The 22,411-nt window shown below is 41.9% G+C and overlaps 2 protein-coding genes across 4 annotated transcripts in view; one reads left to right on the top strand and one right to left on the bottom strand.

The window, feature by feature from the left end:
- The window catches only part of CENPP (centromere protein P), a 191,546-nt gene that overhangs the window by 74,622 nt on the left and 94,513 nt on the right, over positions 1 to 22,411 (bottom strand). The window lies entirely within an intron of this gene.
- Positions 577 to 22,129, top strand: ASPN (asporin). Its single transcript, XM_084899040.1, has 8 exons — positions 577 to 828; positions 5,287 to 5,559; positions 7,193 to 7,305; positions 10,977 to 11,190; positions 12,134 to 12,244; positions 17,438 to 17,531; positions 19,117 to 19,255; positions 21,338 to 22,129. The coding sequence occupies exons 2-8, from the start codon at positions 5,316 to 5,318 to the stop codon at positions 21,533 to 21,535; spliced, it is 1,113 nt and encodes a 370-aa protein (XP_084755166.1). The 5' UTR covers positions 577 to 828; positions 5,287 to 5,315; the 3' UTR covers positions 21,536 to 22,129.

Here is a 22,411-nt window from a genome sequence, read left to right on the forward strand (position 1 = left end):
AGGAGCGGGGCATTCTCTCGGGGTAAGTGGGGAAGGGTATGCTAACGGGGCCTTTCTTCTCCGAGGAGGACATCTTTCTGCTCCAGAGACCTCCCTAAAGACGGTGTTGTCACAGCTGATGTTCTCCTGAAAGGGGAAAGCCCCAGCAGGTGTCACCTGGGCCCAGGTGCCTATGCCATGTGAGAACCCACAGCCGGGAGCTGGGCACTCGGGGCCTGCGGCAGGGCTCAGCGCCTCGAGAGGAAAGCTGGAGGACGCTCTCTGCAGTGGCTCCGTCCGCAGGAGGAACCAGCAGCACGGCTCCTGATACACTCAGATACACTTGGAGTTTAGGTTTATGCTTCAATAATGTTCATATTCTTTACTAAGAATAATTATTATTATAATTGAGATAAATATTTTGTTGGATTATATAGGGTAGTTTTTTAAATTGTAATTTGTAAGTATTCATTCATTTAAGAATTTCATAAAGTATTTTTTTCAAATCAGGATTTCTTAATGACTTCATGTACTTCAGTGGCCAGCTGCCATGTATTATTAGTAAGCACTCCTTTCTTCAGAATCTTCCAGTAGACGTCTCAAGTTTAGCTGGAAGTTTTGGCTACAACACAAACAGTGATGGAAAACACATGAGCAGTAACGAGCTTTAATCTCGCTCCTCAGCGCTCGCTGGGTTCATCTGTGGAAGCAGCTCACCAGGGGCAGCCCCTCTCCTCTGTGCATGTGACCCCTCCTCTCCTCCCTGCAGAGCACATGAGGACATCCCTGCAGAGGAGCAGTACATGCTGGGAAACCTGACTTCATGAGGACTTGCTCTCTTCTTACAAGGTATGTTTTCATGTGGGGTTTTTTTTCATGTTCCAGTAGACAATTACCTTATAATCAATACTAAGGGGACATTAATATTATTAATATAAATGCTTGTAAATTATAGGATAAAGTTTAAAGTTTGTCTAATTTCTTAAAAACCAGTACTTAATTACATAGCAACCTAAAATAACTTTTTGTTTTACATATAATGAATTTATTTCAATATAATTGTGACTTTTTTACAGCTCAGTGAAAACCCATCATTGTGCTTTGCCATAAATGCTAACATAGTTAGTTGTAAAAAATCATTTAAACAAACATCTATATCTTCTTTAGGAAAATAATATTGCCTTAATAATTAATGATAAGGAAGTTTGAGAATATCATAAATACATTAAATTAAATAGTGAATATTTCTTTTGAAATGTAAATATATATTTTCTAATGTATTTAAAATTATATAAATTATTCAAATTTCATTTTTAGTTAGTTACACATTTGAATGGTCATATTTTCCTTTGATAAATGTCTTCCTTATTCTTAGGTGATGAAATGGCACTGTACAATAAAAACAGAAATCTATATAATTTCAAGAAAGAATAATGACCAGCAACAGTTTAACTAGATCTATATTCAACATAAAAAATTAGGAACTTCTTTTCACAAAAATCCATAAAGTCAGAATTTAAAACAAAGTTTTCTTTTGTTCCAAAGTAAATTTTGTATTAAAACTTAGATTTAAGAAAATCAAACAATGTGTTTGGTATTCTACTTCCTCATAATTTACATAGCGCAGAGCATTCTTCCTTGTTAACAACTCAGAGGGTGACAACCAGGAGCCCTGGCCACGTGTGTAGGATCAGTCACAGAGAAAGCTGAGGGGTGCAGATCTCTCTAAAAACTGTAAAGTACTTTTACAACTTCATCCCACCAAGAACCACTGAATTGTTTAAAAAAGTAAATCCAAAGTCCACACATATGCAAAAGCATCCTGATATTTTGTTTTCCACGTTTCACACATTGTGTAATGCTGGGAAGATGAGGGGACGTGCAGGCCTCTATTACAACTAGCGACTGCATATTAAAACATTAAAACAGAATATTTTATACTTGATCTGAGATTTGAGACAAAACAGATTGATTTATAAGCAAAAATCTTAAGGAACTATAGGAAACAGCAGAAAAGTGATGAAGCTTTTGCTTTTTAAGACAGCAGCTAGGTTGCTAGAAGGCATTGAAAAACTGATGGACAAAAATTGGAAGAGCAGCCAACAAGTTCTTTTATCAGATGATATTTACACTTACAAGGTAACATTACAGTTTCTTTAAGGAAAGTCTAATCTATAAAAGTATCCGTTTCCATGACCAAAAGGTGCTGTGAATAAGATTCCAAATGCATATTTGGATGTCTAACTGACCTTGTTTACACCTGGATTTAGTCTGGATTCCACCTCTGGATGTGCAGAGTATGTTATGTAACACTGATATATGGCACTTGTGAACTGATATAAACATTTCAGCCAAAGGGAAAAGTTGCCAAGCATGAAATTTAAAAGCAATAACATGTTTCCCTAATAATAGTGTCTGACAGGAAATACCATTTCACTTAGACAAATTTTCCATTCCAAGTTTGTGGAACATTGAAGTGGAAAACAGGAGCCTTTGCAATTTCAGGCAGACATTTCTCAGGTCTGTTGCCAAATGGGAATCCGGGCGAACTTCTCAGCCCGGCCTCTCCTCGGACAGTTGGGTCACTGTCTGGAAGTCACCGGGCCTGGACTTGGCAGAAGCCAACAGTAGGTGGCCAGTGCAGGAGGGAGAAGGCTGGTCTCAGCTTCTCCAGACACAAAGCGGGCCAGGGGAGGAGCCTCCGTGTGCCACGGCTCCGTTAATACCAATTATCAGCACATAAAGTACATTCCAAACGTTATTCCAATCTAGGGAAACTTGAAACCAAAATCCACAGCTCTCCATGAGTAAGAAACTCTGGCAAAACTAGTCTATATTGGGAAAATACTGAGTCTTCCTGAGAAAAAGACAAATTTTAGTTTATAAATAATACAATATAAATACCTCCAAAACTAACCAAGCAAGAGCCTAAGCCATCAAAATATTAAATAAGGACAAATAACTAAAAGTCACATCATATTATATGACAATATTCTCTTATATTCTTTTTGAATAATGGGGGGAGGGGAAATGGCGGGGAGAGAGACATTACTATGCCGTATTCCCCCCTGGACATTCCATATTTTTCTACTGATAAACAGACTTAAGGTTTAGGATCTACAATCACTTGTACTTTATCAAGTCTGTATCACCTCAGATGGGATGTAAATCATGGGTAGGGAACCTTCGGTCCGAGGGCTATAGGCCCAAGAAATCATTTGGTCTGGCCCTGCCAAGGTATTAGGGGTGAGTTAATTAAATGTTTGACCAAATGTAGCAGGTTAGTTTTAAGTTGATAATTTTGGATGGCCACAAATGATATTTTATGTATCCAAATAGCCCCCGGCAGAAAGAAGGTTCCCACCCCTGCTGTAAATTGTGAATTCTTTGTGGAATCAAGGTTTGCCTGACTTCTCTTTTGAAGTGATCAGAATATGAGAATACAAAAATATAAGATTAATTTTACATGGCTAATAGAAGGCAAAATTAGTAAAGAGAGAGAAATGTGCCAGAAGACAGTCTTGGCTTCAACATAAAGAATTTCCTATCAACCCCAGATGTGTGGCTCAGTTGGCTGGGCATTGTCCTGTGCACTGAAAGGTAGCTGGTTCCAATCCTGACCCCCCAGTGGGGCACGTGCAGGAGGCAGCTGACCTCTGTGTCACCATCACATTGATGCTTTTCTCTCTCCCTCTCCCTTCCTCAAAGTCAATTTTTTTTTTTAAAAAAAGTTGCACTTACTGTTCATTATAAAAGTTAAAAAAGAAAAAGACACAAGAAGTCATTCATCATTCTATCACCCAGAGATTATCATCAATTAGGTATATTTGTGTCAGGGTTTTTGTTTGTTTGTTATGCATAGATTTTTATATTTGTTTTTCCTTAAAAATATTTCATAATTTTAAACATCTGTGCAAATATCTTGTAGGTTACAAAGTATTTTAAGAATATGCCATATTTCACATAACTATTTCCATTTAGCCATTTTTAATTTTTTGCTATCCTATACAATAAAAGCCTAATATGCTAAATGTCTGATCATCTGGTCAGCCATTCAAGTGTAATATGCTAATGATATGCTAAGGCCGCTCAACCATTCACTATGATGTGTACTGACCACCAAGGAGCAGACAGTCGATTGGTGGACCAGTTGCTATGACATTCACTGACCACCAGGGTGTAGGTTAGCTTGCTGCTGGGGTCCAGCTGATAAGGACTGAGTGAGATGGGCCAGACGTGCCCTAGAGCCCTCCCACAGTCCTTCCCTGGCTGACCAACCTCCTGCATCCCTCCCCAGCCCTGATCATGACCAGTGGGATCCCTTGGCCTGGCCTGCGCCCTCTTGCAACCTGGGACCCCTCAGGAGATGTCAGAGGGTTGGTTTCAGCCCGATGGAGGAGCAACCAATTGCTATGACACACACTGACCATCAAGTGGCGTACGCTTAATGTAGGAGCTGCCCCCTGGTGGTCACTGCATTCCCACAGGGGGAGCCCCGCTCAGCCAGAAGCTGGGCTCCCACCTCTGCGGCAGCACTACAGATGTCCGACTGCTCACTTAGGGGGCGCGGGCCTAAGCTGTCAGACATCCCCTGAGGGCTCCAGGGCTGCAAGAGGGCGCAGGCTGGGCTGAGGCCCCCCTCCCCTAATGTAAGAATTTTGTGCACCAGGTCTCTAGTCATATATCCTATATATAATAAAGAGTATATATGTAAATTGACCATCACACTCCCACACAAGATGGCTGCCCCCACGTGGTCACAAGATGGCCACCACAAGATGGCCGGCAGGGGAGTGCAGTTGTGGGCGATCAAGCCCGCAGGGGAAGGCAGTTGTGGGCGATTGGGCTGGCAGGGGAGTAGTAAGTCATTGATTAGGCTGGCAGGGGAGTGGTTAGGAGGTGATCAGGCTGGCAGGCAGAAGCGGTTAGCGGCAATCAGGCAGGTGAGCAGTTAGGAGCTAGCAGTCCCGGATTATGAGAGGGATGTCCCAGATTGGAGAGGGTGCAGTCTGGGCTGAGGGACACTACCCCTCCCTCCCAGTGCATGAAGTTCATGCACCAGGCCTCTAGTAATTCTATAATGAACATCTTTATGCACATTAGCATTGCTTCCTGAGATTAGATTCCAAAAGCATAAATACTGGATGAAAACCAAAGATCTTTTAAAAGTTTCGAATGCATACTGCTGAACTACTTTCTAAAAGGTTGCAAAATTTACTCTCACAATGAACAAGAATGACACTTCTGAGAAAAGTTCAGTTGCAGAATTGTGTTTAACTATTAACTTAGTCTTCAATGTCTACTTAGTCTTAGACTGGCCCCGTACACAAGACAACATGAAGGAGTGTGTGCTCCTAGTTTTCTTGGCTTTGTGCTCTGCCAAACCTTTATTTCGCCCTTCATACATGACGCTGAAGAATATGATGCTGAAGGACATGGAAGATGAAGGTGATGATGATGGTGACAACTCTCTTTTTCCAACAAGAGAGCCAGTTAACCCTTTCTTCCCATTCGAACTGTTTTCAACATGTCCGTTTGGATGCCAGTGCTACTCAAGAGTCGTACACTGTTCTGATCTAGGTAAGAACACATCAACTTGTTTTGGAGAATAATCCTATTCTGACAAAATTTAACTTTTAAAAAGTATAACAAACCACGAAGCACATGCAAACTTATTTTGAAAGTCAGAGGAAAACCATGAGAATTTCATATATAAACATTTCCTTCTCTTCCCAAATTCGAACCAAAGTGCTTCGATTTCATTTCCTTCAGAAGGAGTGGATGTTACTGCACGTTCTTCACCTTAGGGTACCGGAAGGTTGAGACTGCTTTCTAGTAAAACTCTACACTAAAAAAACTAACCAACTGTCCAGGAGAATAAACAGGTTACAGAGTTGTGACGTCTCATTTAAAGACAATTCCCTATTTGTTTTTAGTGATTTGAGTATAGAAATTACATTTTAAAGTCTGTTAAAAATGTGTAATTCTCTCTTTTTTTTTAATACTTTAATGAATGTGTTCTCAAATAGAGGGGCACACTCAGACCCTGCTCAAGAGGAGGATGTCATGGGATTTATATGAAGAGTTGCTGTATTCGGCTATTTCCGAAAGAGAGGTGACTCAAATGTGTCACACTGCAGGAAGTCCTCTCCGGGGACGGGGCCATCAGGGCCGCTGCAGAGTGCGTCTGCGGCTACGGCACTTGGGCACCAGTCAAAGCTTGTTACAATCCACTCCAGAGACTGTACAAAGTGTGCTATTAAGGGACAATACGAGAGTGGTGAACAAAAAGCATTCGTTAAGATTATGAACTAGAATCAGTGGGAAAATCTGAATGGAATACACAGGCTAGAAGAAAATGGTTTTCAGCTCTACCTCTGGCCTTGCTGTGATGGGGATGATAAGATGAGGTAATGTTTGAGGGAAGCTAGTCTGGAAGCACAGCAGCAAGAGTGTGGGACTAGCAGCAGAAAGGACAAACGCAGAGGCTGAGTCAGACCCTGTCGTGAGAAAGGGCTGTAGTGGGGAATTATCATTTCTAAGCTGCATCCCAGGCTGCAGCTTGACAGCGGTGGGTGTAAGCCGGGTTGTTCACCGTGGCCATGACTCAGAGGATGCGTGTCCTCAGCACAGCGTCCTTAGGCCAAGGGCTTCCCTGCCGCTCCCCAGCTCTGCCCAGCACACACCTGTCATCAGAGAGCTGTTGGCAAATAGTGTTCCCCCGACCAGTTAGTTACCTTATAAAATAAAGTCCACTGAACCAATCTGCCCGGGCACAGACCTCACCACACGCCTCCCATTAGCAGCGGACACTGCCCCTCCCAGGACACGGACAACGAAAAGCGTCTGGGTATCTGTCCCTCTTCTCCCTCAGAAAACGGAATTCTAAAATGCACAACAGACCAAAACTTTGCAAAGAACTTGAATGTTCCTCAGCCAAAGTGCACCCACAGAAGCTGGCCTCGCGGGGCCTCCTCCACACCAGGCCCCAGGCAGCAGTCCAGCGGTGACGGCTGGGCCAGCCAGACAGCTTGTAAAGATAAATGACTGGAAACGGTCTAGGCCTTTCCAAAGAACAATGTTTTTGTCATACGCTACATGTTAAGTCATCTGTTATTAATGGTAACCATGGACTTTAGCAAGTGCACAGCCTAACATATCAGCTATCTCCTCTAAGCAAAGAGTGTACATCTAACGTTTGTTTATTTCTCAGGCTTGTCCTCTGTCCCGAGAAACATTCCATTGGATACTCGAATGATTGACCTTCAAAACAACAAAATTAAGGAAATCAAAGAAAATGATTTTAAAGGACTCACTTCACTTTATGTAAGAATATATGCTCATATTTTCAAATATTTAAGTGAAAATCTCTACCACTGCTAAAATAATCACTCGTATTGTGTTTGTGTAAGTCAGACTTACTTTTCTGTGTGAAGGGGCACAGAAACATGGCTATTCAGTGGTGTTCTGAAAAATTATAGACTTAATCCAAGTGGTGTTCACTGACAACAATCAGGTGAAAGGCAGTGGGCTAAGAATTAACTAAATGGACTTAAATGAGTGTTTACCTATTTCGGTAAACACTAAAACGAATACCATTGAGTCCTTATAGGAACTATTAGCATACAGTGCTAAGGAAATGGGTAACAAACCCATCGTTTTAAGTCTAACAGTGCCACATGCAGTATATCTAAATGACAATATATATTTTCATGGCTTTTTTCTCTAGCCCTTAGAAGATAAAATAAAAAAAATTCTTTGCTGTATTTATTAACATTTAACTTTCTAAGATTTAAAAGATTTTTATTTCTAATTTTGAGACTCTAGGTTTTAGCGAGTAAAATTTCTCATTTAATTTGCAATGAAGTTTGGGAAGAGCCTGACTCCACAGGGTCACAGGCATCCCTTTCCCCTGGGCACGGTGCTCAGCCAGCACTGCTCGCAGGCCCGTCCACCTCCTCCTGCTGTGCTGAGCGAAGGCTTTCAAAGCACGGCAGCTGCAGTGAGGTTACAGCGGAGACGGTGGAGCACTGTGCCCACGTGGCTCTTGCTGCCATCCAAGTAGGGCTGTGCCCTCCTCCAGCTAAAAGATCGGGCTGATCATGTCCTCGGCACCAAGAGGGACGCTCTCTACTAGGCTCTCTCGCTCAGTCCTCACCCCAAACCTGCCTGGAATGGAGCCAAGTCAGCCCCCTGCAAAGCCACTCTCTTCTCTGCACTTCCACCACCTAGGCTCCTGGGGCCTTTCAAACGTACCATGCAGACAGCTCAGATTTGGTTAAGCCCATACATAGCATAGTTTCCGGGGGGGGGGGGGGGGGGGGGGAACTGGAAGAACATATATTTATTTTATAACCGAGGTCTCACTTAAATATTAAGACAATCAGAAACAGAAATGGCACAATGGATTCCACCCAGGATCCATCCAGTCTGCCTGTTTAGGACAACCACAGGAACAGTGGAGGTGGCAAGACCATCATTCTACCCTCATAAGTTGGAAAAAGAGCCTATGAACGCTTCTACCACTTCTTAACCTATTTTCAGCTATATGACCACAAGAATGTTTAATGTCATTTTTAATACCAAAACCATGAAAAGTTTTCAGCTTAATTTGTCAGAGCATTATGCACCTCAGGAGCATTCCCGGGACTTCCTCCACGGTAGTCCTGCCTGTCAGGGGAAGGCAGCACAAGGAGAGGGCAGAGCCATCTCAGCCGCCGTGGTGGTCTCTTAGGCGCAGTTTCGAGGGGGCACTGTATTGGAGGGTGTGTGTTCTCCAGGCAGGCAGAACTGGGCTCACATCTATCGCAAACCATTTATTGAATTACAGTGTCATCAGTACCTGTCTTTAAAGAGAATAAAAATGTTTTTAGATATTCTGTGAATTCTCTATATTATGCTTCAGTGATTGGTTTAGCATTGTGATTCTTCTACAAGAACAACACAGCATTAGAGAGTGAGACACACACACACACACACACATACACGCGCTCCCACATCACCTCCAGCTCATTGTCACAGCCACACTCATCATAGTGGCTATTTCTAAAAGGCTATATTTTTCTCATTGTCTGGCCTTCCCTAGAGCTATACTGTGTAGGGCTCTATAACTGCCCCTTTTGGAATCTATAATAATAAAAGTATAATATGCTAATTAGACCGGACGTCCTTCTGGATGAAGCCATGGCTGCGAGGGAAGCCCGGATCCCGGGTGCCTGCAGGCGGCTGGAGGGTCCCGGGTGCCAGAGGGAAGCTGGTGCCAGCAATCAGGGGAAGAAAGGGCTGCTTTGCATGAATTCCGTGTACCGGGCCTCCAGTTATTATATGAAAGCCAACACTGAAAGTACCACTTCCCTGGAGACAAGATGCTCACCTCACTTGCTGGGGCAGCATTTGACGGCATGCCACAAAACTCTTACCCGTTTGTACCACTTACCCTGCTTTTATGAAGCTCTGACAATGGCATGTCTGACCCAGGGAGGGGGACAGACCCAGACGTGATGGAGGGCCTCTTGAGGCACACGCTCCCTGTGGGCTCTTGGCAGTGAGGCACAGGAAGTGCACAGACAGGAAGGGAGACCGGAGGGCAGGCAGGCGGGCAGAAAGGAGAGCAGGGAGCCGCTTGTCTGCACTGGGTCGTTTCCTTGTCACCACAAGCAGACGTAATTTTTGCTAAACTGACCTCAAAGTGTTGAGTGAAGGTTCATCAAGTTGTTACGTCCTCCAGTCGCCCCTCCCCTCCCCGGACCGCACACCACAATGTAACCAAATGAAAGAGAACAGAGTTATAACTGGCGTCATGCATTCAGAAAGGAGTACATGTTACCATTTGCTAACAACTGTAGTTTCATTTGTTCTCCTAGCCCTACCTTTTCTCAGGTAAAAACTGTATCAGCACTGTGATGTCTGAAAGAAGAGCAAGAAAAGAGAGAAGCAAAGTGCCTATAATAATAAACATAATTTAGCTATCAAAGCATTTATTTGTGTAATACGAATAACAGGAATAACACCAGAAAGGGATGTTAGTTCCGTCTGGAAACCACAGGAAGGCTGCTGTAGATTGGAATTAGGGACAACATTCACAAGAGGAGTGCATCTAGAGCAGCCCCCTGAAAGAATGGACAGCAGAAGGCAAAAGTCCTAAGGAAGCTACACCACCTGCCATCCTCCTGGTGAAACACCCTTGCAAAACCTGGCAGTAAAAGAAGGATTAGGCAAGGTTCATTTTGAAGTGAAAATCATTACTAGGGTGACAAGTTCTGGCTGCCAAAGACTTCCCAGTTTGGGTTCTGAAGTTCCCATGTCCCAGGGATCCCCACCATAGAAGCTAACACCCTCCACAGGGCACAATGGGTGGAAAAGGACATCACCAAGTGGTTAGTTTTTTTCTTGGTTGGGTTAATTTGCATACTCACTGCTGATTGGCTAGGTCACCAAGTGTTTTTACTCTCCGGTTGTTGTCTCCTCTAAAGGATGCTGCCTCTTCACAGGGAGACATCCCACAGAACTGAGAAAGGGTTAGGCATTCCTCAGGATCCCCACTGTCCCCAGTATCTGAACTATGTCTGAGGGCACTTGTGGTAGCTTATTCTGACAGGTCTATATTCTGGGGGAAATGGTAAAGAGAAGGAAACACAAAAGAGTTGAGGTTAAACTTAATTTTGCAGAGTGAACCAATTCTAAGGTAAGATAAAGATAATACTACCAACCACTGCCCTAAAGAGAAAGTGGAAACTAGAGGGGCCTCAACCATGTAACACATCACCTCCTCAAAATAAACCAAAGACACAAAACCACTCATTAAAGCTCTGCACTGTTCCAACTCAGTGTAAATATATACATATTTAGTTTAGATTGGGCTGAGGAATTATTGACACTGTTAATCAAGTATAGAAAATGATGCAATCTGCATTGACTTCCAGAGTGACTGGCCACTGTGGAGTCCCGGCAGGTCCATCTGCTTCCTAATCCGGTGCCACTGTCTATTTTTCATCTAGGCTTTGATCCTGAACAACAACAAGCTAACAAAGATACACCCCAAAGCCTTTCAAACCACAAAGAAGTTGAGAAGATTATATCTGTCCCACAATCAACTAAATGAAATACCACTTAACCTTCCTAAATCGTTAGCAGAACTCAGAATTCATGATAACAAGGTTAAGAAAATACAAAAGGAAACATTCAAAGGAATGAATGCTTTACATGTTCTGGGTAAGTTTTGCAAGTAAATAAGACATTAAGAAATTATAAGTAATACACAGAGACAGACATTTTTATCATTATTAACCTTTAAGACTGATAATTTCTTAAAAATATTTTATTCTAATATTCTTTACCTAGATAACCACTTACAAATCAAATAAAAAGTAAAACTGTATAGTACCGAAAGATGCCTTTTGTAATACACACACACATGAACTCTCAGACTCTGCTCTTAAATATGTAGTATGGTTTTTGTTTTCTGATGCTCCCTAATCGGTAAAATCTGTTATCATTAAATTTAAAGGTATTGTACAAACCACTCCATACAGTGCAGAAAGTTCATCCGGATACTGTGTGGAATGTACATCTAAGCTCACTCACTGCTTTAAGACACGGAGCTAAGGATTGTTTTTGGTGTGCAGTTGAAATTCCACTCTGTGGTTCTTCTAACGCCCATGGAGTGACATGCCATCTCCCCACTCACCCATTCAGGTTCCCAGCCAGCGTTCTCCTTCATGTGTGCCCTTCACTCAGCCAAGCACCTGCCTTCCCGCAGCATCGCTTACTGGCACTGCCTCGGTTATTTTCTGTTAATTAAGTAACCATTTCATACACTAGTAATTTTAAAAGTTTAGGTAACAAATTAATATACATTGGCAAATAATTATTTTGAATTATATGAAGGCTGATCTTTTTTCTACTGTAATATTCCTGCAATGAATCCTTGACCATGCTTATGATTGGAAGAGAATGATAAATTATTGATTTAGTAATTGTTTGCAAAGTGGTAAACGTGTTATTATATTCCAACCTACTAAGTTTTACTGAGTCTGACGGAAAAGGAAGGAGACAGCAGCAGACGCACCGAGAACAGCCCAGCACGCTGCTTCCTGGGCTGTGCGTGCTCGAGGCCTCCTTCCCCACACCCGCTAAGCGTGTGCTTCCCCCACAGAAATGAGCGCCAACCCTCTCGACAACAGCGGGATTGAGCCGGGGGCGTTTGAAGGGGTGACAGTGTTCCATGTCCGAATCGCAGAAGCAAAACTGACCTCAATTCCTAAAGGTTTGTGTTCACTTTGTGTAAAATAACTTATTTTTAAATGTCATCCTATTTTTTAAATAACCATTAAATGTAATGTTGTAAACTGTATATACTGAAACCATTGAACTGTCATCAGAATCCTTTCTGCCAGTGTATTGCTCAGTGCAGTATGAAATCGAGTGTTTTCTCATGAACACCATGAAGAGCCATATGTAGTATGAAGCCAGAATCTCCACCCCACCGCAGTGAGAACAAACATTAAGAAATAAATGCCTAGTTTTCCTTTCCTTTCCTGATGTTTGCTATCTATACTTCATTATTCTGTGAAGTACCTATTTCAGGTAAGAATTCTGTAAAGAAAACCAAGGACATGCACTCTTGTCCTGGGCTGGCGCTGTGCGGCCAGGCTGGGCAGACACTGGCCCCAGCAGGGGTGACAGGGCTGCTGTCAGAATAATGAGTCAATGCACAGAGAGGCCCCAGGGCAATGCTGAGGACCCGGGACACGCCCTCTAGTGACATAACTTACCAGAGTGAGTTCCATACTTTACCATGGGATCTGAAGCTGACACCTTACAGTAAAATACTTCTTTTAAAAAATGTATTTATTCTTATTGATTCAGAGAGGAAGGGAGAGGGAGAGAGAGAAACATCATGAGAGAATCACTAACTGGCTGCCTCCTGCGCACACCACACTGGGATGGAGCTGCACCCTGGCATGTGCCCTGACTAGGAATTGAACCACGACCTCCTGGTTCATATTTCCATGCTCACTTCCTGAGACACACTGCCCGGGCAGTAACATACTTAAGTTTGTTAGTGGACTAAGTTGCTAATGCATTACTCGTCTGATGATTACCTGGGCAGGACTGCCTTCTCATTCTTGCTTTTCTCACCCTGACATGGGTCTTCTCCCTTCCTGCTCTGATCCCTACCCCTACGGTTAATGATATATTTTGCTTTCACTCGGCTCTGCCTTTCAGGATCCACAGTAAAAGCAGCAGCTTCATCATAAACCCTTTGTACCACCCACCTCACCCAGAAAATAAAACAAATATAAGCTTAGCATTTGAAAGATACAGCAGATGCTATTATTAAAGTAGTGATCTTTTGCTTAGAAGAAAAATCATCTTAAGTACAAGGGGAAAATTTTTTAATACAGGAAAATCAGTTTCATTCAGAACTGCACAATTTAAAAACCACCTTCATTCAAGGAGTGGCTGTTTTTCTAATATTTACCTTTTCATCTTTAGAACAACAAAAGTACACACTCCACGGAACAAGTCACATGCCCCCCATTCCTTCCAGGTGCTGGGCTAGCAGGGGGGTGGGAGGTGGGGGTGCAGGGCGGCAGGACAGGCTGACCTGAGGCTCTGCAGAGCTAGTGCTGTGGGAGGTGAGGCTCAGACATGGAGCCACTGCAAACCATATGGACTGCAAGTCTCTTCAGGTGCAGTGTCTCTTTAAAAGGAAGCTTTTACTTTTCAAGATTCTTCTAAAGCCTAAAGGAAGTTTTTATGTCTTAGGAATTTAAATTGGAATAAAATCTCTCAACTTACATAACTACTCCTTTGAGATGCCTAGGACATTAATAATCCAGTTAAGTTTTTTATTTTTATTTATTTTTTTTTTTATTTTATTGATTTTTTAGAGAGAGGAAGAGAGAGGGATAGAGAGTTAGAAACATTGATGAGAGAGAATCATCGATCAGCTGCCTCTTGCACACCCCCTACTGGGGATATGCCCGCAACCAAGGTACATGCCCTTGACCGGAATCGAACCCGGGACCTTTCAGTCCACAGGCCGACGCTCTATCCATTGAGCCAAACCGGTTTCGGCTCCAGTTAAGTTTTTGTTTTATAAATTATTTGTTGCCGAAACCGGTTTGGCTCAATGGATAGAGCATCGGCCTGGGGACTGGAAGGTCCCGGATTCGATTCCGCTCAAGGGCATGTACGTTGGTTGGCGGTACATCCCCGGTGGGGGGTGTGCAGGAGGCAGCTGATCGATGTTTCTCTCTCTCCAACTCTCTCCTCCTCTCTGTAAGAAATCAATAAAATATATATTTTTTAAAATTATTTGTTAAAATGCTAAGGTTAACCGTGGCCGGGTAGCTCAATCGGTTAGAGCCTTGTCCTGATAGGCCAAGATTGTGGGTACGATCTCTGGTCAGGATACAGGTAAGAAGCAACCAATGAATGCACGGATGACAGCAGGTCAATGTTTCTCTCTCCCCCCCTTCTTCTCTCTCTCAAATCAATTTTAAAAAATTAAAATGTTAAGGCTGCCAATGGATGTGCCTCACATTGATATTTCTCTCTGTGTGTTTCCCCACAACCCCCGCTCTTCCACTCTCTCTAAAAATCAATGGAAAAATATCCTCAGGTGAGGATTAACAACAACAAAATGTGAAGGCTGACGGCCTAAATGTTATAATTCAACCCCTTGTGGCAAGATGAACTAGGACCAATAAGTCCTTACCATACCTGACAAGTTAACATAAAGATAGTGAGAAATGTTTTCTTCCTATACATTTGGAAAACACTACTTTATAATAAATGGTATTGTGTGGAGGGGAGGAGAGGCTTGTTTGAAGACAGGATAGGAATAGAAACACCTGTATAAAAGCATGCTGATATTTGTTAGCAGTCAATGAGCCGCTACCCAAATTCATACTTTTGCTCACTACAGAGCCTACACTTTTCATTTTGCTTACCTACCTTCTCCAGGCCTAGGGAGAAGTCCCCTTAAGATCTACAAACCCAAGACGTTTCCCTGCCTCCTCCACATGAGCAGATATTTCTCTTCTTTGTCTCGCTATAAATATTCTAGAGTAGGCTAGCATACACTGTGAACTTTTTCTAGTGATTTTTGTATGCATTTGCTTAACTAATATATAAGGTCTTTAAAAAGAGAACCTTTTCTCTTATATATTGAAGTGAGTATATAGTCATTCCATAAAGTAATTAGGTTCACCCTAACCGGTTTGGCTCAGTGGATAGAGCGTCAGGCTGCGGACAGAAAGGTCCCAGGTTCGATTCCGGTCAAGTGCACATATCTTGGTTGTGGGCACATCCCTAGTAGGGGATGTGCAGGAGGCAGCTGATCAATGTTTCTCTCTCATCGATGTTTCTAACTCTCTCTCCCTCTGCCTTTCTCTCTGTAAAAAATCAATAAAAACATAGGAAAAAAAAAAAGTAACCAGAATTCAAGAAATTAGAACACTCTTGGTTTGGAATTATTTTCCTGCTCTCTAGTTTATTTATTTTTAAAATTCAGAATAGATTCTGGAATCAACATAAACTCAGCTACAAAGAATATTGGTATTTATAAGGATGTTTTAATTACCTTCATCAGTCTTTGCCACCGATATAGGAAGGAATGTTTCAGCAAGAGTTGAAAAATAGAACCCCTTTCTCAGCTAGTTAACTAGAACCTTTGGTTGACAAATAATACTTTACATTTTTAATACTAAGTATTACATACAATACTAGGTCTGACATAGAATAAAATAAAATCTAACTTAATTTTCCGGTTGCTATCTTATATTCCAGCTTCAATTAATCTGAGAACACACAGATTGAAGGAGAGAAGGGGCAAGCATTCACAGAGAAGCTGCCATGTGCCAGGTGGCACTTGGCAGAGTAAGAATTACGAGATGCTTCTCTTGCCCTGGCCAGTTTGGCTCAGTGGAAAGAGCACTGGCCTGCAGACTGAAGGGTCCCAAGTTCAATGCAGGTCAAAGGCATGAACCTCAGTTGCAGGCTCAATCCCCAGCCCTGGTCAGGGCAGATGTGGGAGGCAACCAGTAGGGTGTCTCTCTCACATTGATGTTTCTCTCTGTCTCTCCCCCTCCTTCCACTCTTTAAAAATCAATGGAAAAATATCCTCAGGTGAGAATTTAAAAAAGAGAGAGATGCTTCTCTTGATTTATGCAGAAACTACTGCTAATTGAAAATAATTAATATTGTAATGGACCAAATAGAGTAAAAAAACACGTGTTCATAGTGATATTAAAAAAATTCACTGGTCACCTCTGGGCATTGTACTAATTCATTTCTTGAAAGAATGGAGCATTATGCTGCCTTTTCTGTAAAACTGTATCACACAGTAAATAAATAAGGAAAATTCTTTAGAGAAGAATTCCACCTAATAAATGCTTAAAGAATGATAAAATCAGGAAAATCATCAAGTTCCATCCTTTAAAAAAAACGTTTTTACTGATTTTTAGAGAGAGAGGAAAGGAAAATAGGGAGATAGAAACATTATGAGAGAGAAACATCTGCTGCCTCCTGCACACCCCTCAGTGGGGATCGAGCGGAAAACCTGGGCATGTGCCCTGACCGGGAATTGGTTCCTAGATTAATGCTCTGCCACTGAGAAGCAATGGCCAGCCCATGTTCCCATTCTTAAAGAAGTAATGGGCCTAGGAGTCACCAATGAATGCTAAGACCATCAGGTGGAAGGCTCCTTCTGAGTCTAATCTGGTTGTCTCTAAATCTCACTACTAGGTCCTAAGGAGTAAGGGGGCTAGAGGACCATGATAAACTACCTTGTGGAAGTCGTTAGCCCAACCCACAAATGAGTATCTAAAACAAATCAAATCTGAAATATTCAATAGAAGAGGGAGAATGTAATAGGAAAACAGATTTAAGAACCCAATAAATGTACTCGGTAAACTTTATTAGGATACAAACTTGAACAAATCAACAATATATTTGAGATCATTAGAGAAAGGAATAAAAACAAATAAACTGTTTTCAATAATCAATAATTAGGGAAGGGAGGTTGGGGGGCTGTATGAAAAGGTGAAGGGATTAAGCAAAACAAACAAATGGACACAGACAACAGTATGGTGACTACCAGGGGCAGGGGGGAAGGTAAAAGAGGGTGACAGAAGGTGAACACACAACACAATACCCGGATGTTGTATTATAGAATTGTACAGTTGAAACTGATATTAACCAATGTCACAAAAATTCAATTAGAAATAATAAAAAACTAATGGGGTAGATAAAACAAGACTGAAAAAATTAAGATAATTGTTGAAAGTTGGCAACGCCATGGTGGTTCATTATACTAGCTTCCATTTTTGTGTATGTTTGAAAAACAGATCCCTAAAAAATTACGTCTATATTGTGATTCTCAACAATTAAATAATCAATGGGGCTTGATTTTACTTGATCTAACATACATTTCTTTCCTTATCATTAGAGCTACCGTCAACTTTATTAGAGCTTCATTTAGATGATAATAAAATTTCAAAAGTGGAACTCGAGGATTTTAAACGATACAAAGATCTGCAAAGGTAAAAGTTCCCCAAATCCTTACTTGCAAGGGGCAGTCTATGCGATGAATGTGAATGAAGTTTCCTGGAGAATGTGGATAGGGACCTAATGAAGTTCGTATTGTTGCGACTGGAACGTGTGAAGGAAAAGCTGGAAGGAGCTGCTATTACTCTGTTGTGGTGATGAAAGAGGGCACCAAGTAGAATCACAAGACACTTCACTTTTTTTTTTTTAATCCTTGCTCAAGGAGTGAGGATATTTTTCTCATTGATTTTTAGAGGGAGTGGAAGAGTGAAAGGGAGAGGGGAGGAAGAAAGAGAGAGAGAAGCATCAATGTGAGAGAGACACATCGATTGGTTGCCTCCTGCACATTCCCTGACTAAGGACAGGGATCAAACCTGCAACTATGTATGTGCCCTTGACCAGGTATTGAACCCTTGATTCTCTAGTGTGCAGACTGATGATCTAATCATTAAGCAAAGCTGGCCAGGGAAGATGATACTTTTCAAATGTTCCTTTTTAAAAGTATCTATATATATAAAAGCCTAAGTGACCATCGCAACTGAATAGACAGCTGAACAGTCTGTGTGGGGCGACCAGGCCAGCAGGGGGTTAGTGAGGGGTAACCAAACAACAGAGCAGCAAGCTGCGTGGGGCGACCAGGCTCTACGGGGGGGAGAGGAAGGCAATTGGAGGTGAACAGGCCGGTGAGGGGGGAAGGGGGGTAACCAGGCCAGCAGAGGGGCAGTTAAGGACAATCAGACAGGCAAGCGGGTGAGCAATTAGAAGCCAGTGGTCCCGGATTGTGAGAGGGATGTCTGACTGCTGGTTTAGGCCCAATCCTAAACCAGCAGTCGGACATCCCCCAAGGGCTCCTGGACTGTGAAAGGAGGCAGGCTGGGCTGAGGGACCCCCTCATGTACAAATTTCATGCACCAGGCCTCTAGTAATTTACATAAAGAATTTTCTGACAGTGAAGGAGAGGGCTGTTAAATAAAACCATGAAATACCTTTCTCTGAATACAAATATAAATATAGACTAGAGGCCCGGTGCATGAAAATTCATGCACTGGAGGGGAGTGCCTCAGCCCAACCTGCCTCCTCTCACATCTAGGAGCCCTCAGGGGTGGGAAGAGAGCCGGCAATCAAGGGAAGACAACATCCCATCACACCTCTGCTGCTGCCACTGCCGGGAGAACAAGCCTCGGCCGGCCCTGGTTACCTGAGCTTCAGGCAGCCCTGGGGGGCTGGGGAGCTGAGAGGGCTGGGGGGAACGCTGGAGGCAGGCGTGTGGAGTGGCCAGACCCGCCTGGGGGCAGGCCTGGCCATGCCGCACGCCTGCCACCCCCGCTGGGATGAGGAGACTGGATGCCACCATTTTGTGGTTGTGGGTGCCACCATCTTTGAGGGTATGAAGTCAATTAGCATATTTCCTCCTTATTGGCTGTGGGCACTACCACCTTTGTGAGGGTGTGATGGTCAATTAGCATATTCCCTCTTTATTAGATAGGCTAGGAAAGGTTTATATTTTTAACTCAGTTGTGTTTTGAGCTGAATTTATCACACTATCTGCTTAAGAGTTGATGAACTTCATATCATTTTTAGGCTGGGCCTAGGAAACAACAGAATCACAGATATCGAAAATGGAAGTCTTGCTAACATACCACGCATAAGAGAAATACATTTGGAACACAATAAACTAAAAAAAATCCCTTCAGGATTACAGGAGTTGAAATATCTCCAGGTAAAACATTCTACTTGTGTTTTATAGATATGAGTACTTTTGTTTTTATGAAGCATATTAGTACTTACAGCACAGACCAAGCAAGTAGCAAGGATAAAGAAAGAGAGCATTAGGAGAACGGTTTCCACAGAAACATCATTAATACAGGCAGGTACCCATTTCCATCCTGCCTGTTCTCCCGCTGAGACTAAGGCCCAGTGGCAGAGGGAGAGCAAATTTCAGGGTTCTGGGATGGCAGCAGCTCTGTAAAGGCAGGACTGCGTGGGAGGAACCCAGTAAAATCACATATTCTTTCACTCTGTAGACATTTCATGAAGGCAGACCCTGGGGACAAGGTCCTACATATTTTCACTACCAATGCGGTGTTCAATTAGAAGTGTATGCTTCTTAAAAACTTAAGGCTAGACTATAAAAACAAAAGTCCATATTTGGAACGTCATAGGTTCACATTTCTTGTTCTTCATTATTATAAATCTTTTCCCTCTAATTTGGCAACTCTTGACATATGAGGGAGGGGCCACAGAGTCCTTGAAGAATCGAATAAAGATATTCCCAAGAACAAAAATGAAGACAATATTTTGCTCAGAATTTTAAAAGTTTCACAGATCTCCCCGATTCTCACCTATGAACCTCAAATTAAGAATCCCTATTTAACCCCATCTCACTTTAGCCCATTTTCTTCATATACTTTCCTTGCTATAATATACAATGTTCTCACTTTCTAAGAAGCAAAACATGTGGAGACCAAAACTAGGCTTTGAGCTACTTGCCTCTAGATTTCTTTCCTATTTATCTGTAGACAAGTTTTGTTAACTACACTCCTGTCAGATACCAGCCATCAGTATGGAAGTGCCATGTGAAGGCGTTCATCTCAAGGTCACCACTTTTGCTTTGAATTTTTCAGTGTCTCCTGTTAACCAGCGAGTATGACCTGAGCCTTCCCTCTCCTAAGCTGTCCCATCTTTGCCTACTCACTCTTAAGTAGCTCTGGTCCCAGCTTCTGGAAGCTCTTAAACCTATGCAAACTCTTGCTAGCGTTTTAAAAATTGAATAAAATTATAACACACACAGAGAAGAGCACAAGTCATAATGGTACAATTCAGTGAACGTGCACAAAGCTAACAGACCCATGTCCAGTACTTCTTCCCATTCCCAGAGAGACCGGGCTGGGAAAACTACCCCTAGCACTGACACTGAACTTGGAGAACTGCACAGCTCAGAAAGCATCATCACAAAATCCCTGAGACACCGGGCACAGGAATTCCAACGCCAAATTGAACGGCTTTAGTAATGCTTCGAGTTCTCATGCCTAACAGCCAGAACCAATACTTAGCTTGTCCAGCAAAAGGCTCCTATTTTTTTATATGCCAAATGCTGTCAGTTAAGTAGACTGTTTTTACATCCCACAAATCTCAGTCCACCTCCCCCCCCAAAAGAAGAAAGAATTTAAAGGAATGTTAAGGGAATGAAGGAAAGATTCTATATCGTGCACTCTGAGTAATAATTTAAGTTAAAGACATATACACAGCCTATTAAATTGTATTTCGTCCACCGGTGCAAAGATTCAACTATTGATAATATATTACAGATACGTATGTAAGATGTCAACAGACATGTTTTTCTATAAAACAAACTTACAAAAAATCGGCTCTATAACTCTTTCCCTTGATCACATAAAATGCTAACAATTCTTCACACTCATATTGCAAGCCTAATTCTTAGAGCGTTAAACTCCATTCTAACACTTTAAGCGCACTGCTGCACAGATGGCACTGAGGCGCCCGCACTCCCTGGCAGCTGTGCAGAGAAGAGTGGTGCCGGGCAGGCGAGTGCTCCCGCCTCGGCGAGTCTGACAGCACACTTCACAAACAGAGCACTTCTGTATGTGACGCATGGGCCTGCGTTTTAACAATGGAGACCAATGGAGACGCATGGGCCTGATTATTTAACAATCATAAACGAGTACATCTATTTTAAGTGAAATACATTCAAGTCCGTATAAAATAAACCCATGAAAAACAGAGTATCTTCTTTTCACATTTACTATGTATTTTAAATCCATCCTTATTCTTACTACAACAGATAATCTTCCTTCATTCGAATTCAATTACGAAAGTGGGAGTGAATGATTTCTGCCCAACAGTGCCAAAGATGAAGAAATCTTTATACAGTGCAATAAGTTTATTCAAGAACCCGATGAAGTACTGGGAAGTACAACCAGCAACATTTCGTTGTGTTTTGAGTAGAATGAGTGTTCAGCTTGGGAACTTCAGAAAGTAGTAATTAGCAATGAATAATGTCCATTTAATATAAAATTTAAAAGCTGTTACATTTAGGATATTTGAGCTATATTAGTAACGGTGGTATTATGCTCAGAAGCAAAAATCTATTCCCATGTGGTACATTCAGTGACTAGACTTTAGGACAAAAAATTTCATCAGAATTTTGCAAAACTATTGATACATCTAAATTAAGAGAAACAGCATCAACTGCAGTTTTCTTATGCACACAAATGATTTTGCATAAATCTCATGCTTGAATATTCTTTCTCAAAAAAAATAAAGCATTCAGTATTTAATACTTTATTATCAAGTATATTTTAAAAAGAACTGTATTATAAATGGAATGCCTGATGTAGCAAACTCTGTACTCTCTTCATTTGTTGTTAAAAAAAAAAATTAACAAGCAGTGATATGAATAATACAGTATGCTATTCCCATTCTTTCTTTAATAACTTGGGTAGTACTGTAATATTTCCAATAGTGGTAAAGTATGGGTTGATATCATGTATTCAACTTCTCATGTCTTAGAGTCTTACTGTCTTTATGTTTAAAACTAATCCTTCCTAATAAAATTGTCGGTAAGTGCATATGATCAACTCGACTGATGTTGAGCTGGTTTTTGAACTACAGCACAAGCTTTTCTTTTTTAATTATTATTATTCAATTATGAAACCTCTATGAAATGTGTAGTGCTTATGTAAACTCTGAAACTCAGGTTTTCTATTATCAGTTATTCTAAGCTGTTACAGTATGTCAGTGGTTAGGTTGCACAGCATTGGCACCTCAACCCGAAGGAATACTTCTGAGAAGTCCCTCTGTGAGGCAGTGGTTGGGAGAGCCTAGTCACTCTAAACTCTGCACAGTGTGGATGATT

Source organism: Pipistrellus hanaki, assembly GCF_964339955.1.
Source record: "Pipistrellus hanaki genome assembly, chromosome: 11".
In the NCBI taxonomy this organism is placed as follows: Eukaryota; Metazoa; Chordata; class Mammalia; order Chiroptera; family Vespertilionidae; genus Pipistrellus; species Pipistrellus hanaki.

Coding starts and splice junctions, on each gene's coding strand:
- ASPN (XM_084899040.1), top strand. CDS start 5,316: ATGAAGGAGTGTGTGCTCCTAGTTTTCTTGGCTTTGTGCTCTGCCAAA. Junction 5,560..7,192: donor CGTACACTGTTCTGATCTAG/GTAAGAACACAT, acceptor TTTATTTCTCAG/GCTTGTCCTCTGTCCCGAGA. Junction 17,532..19,116: donor CGATACAAAGATCTGCAAAG/GTAAAAGTTCCC, acceptor TATCATTTTTAG/GCTGGGCCTAGGAAACAACA.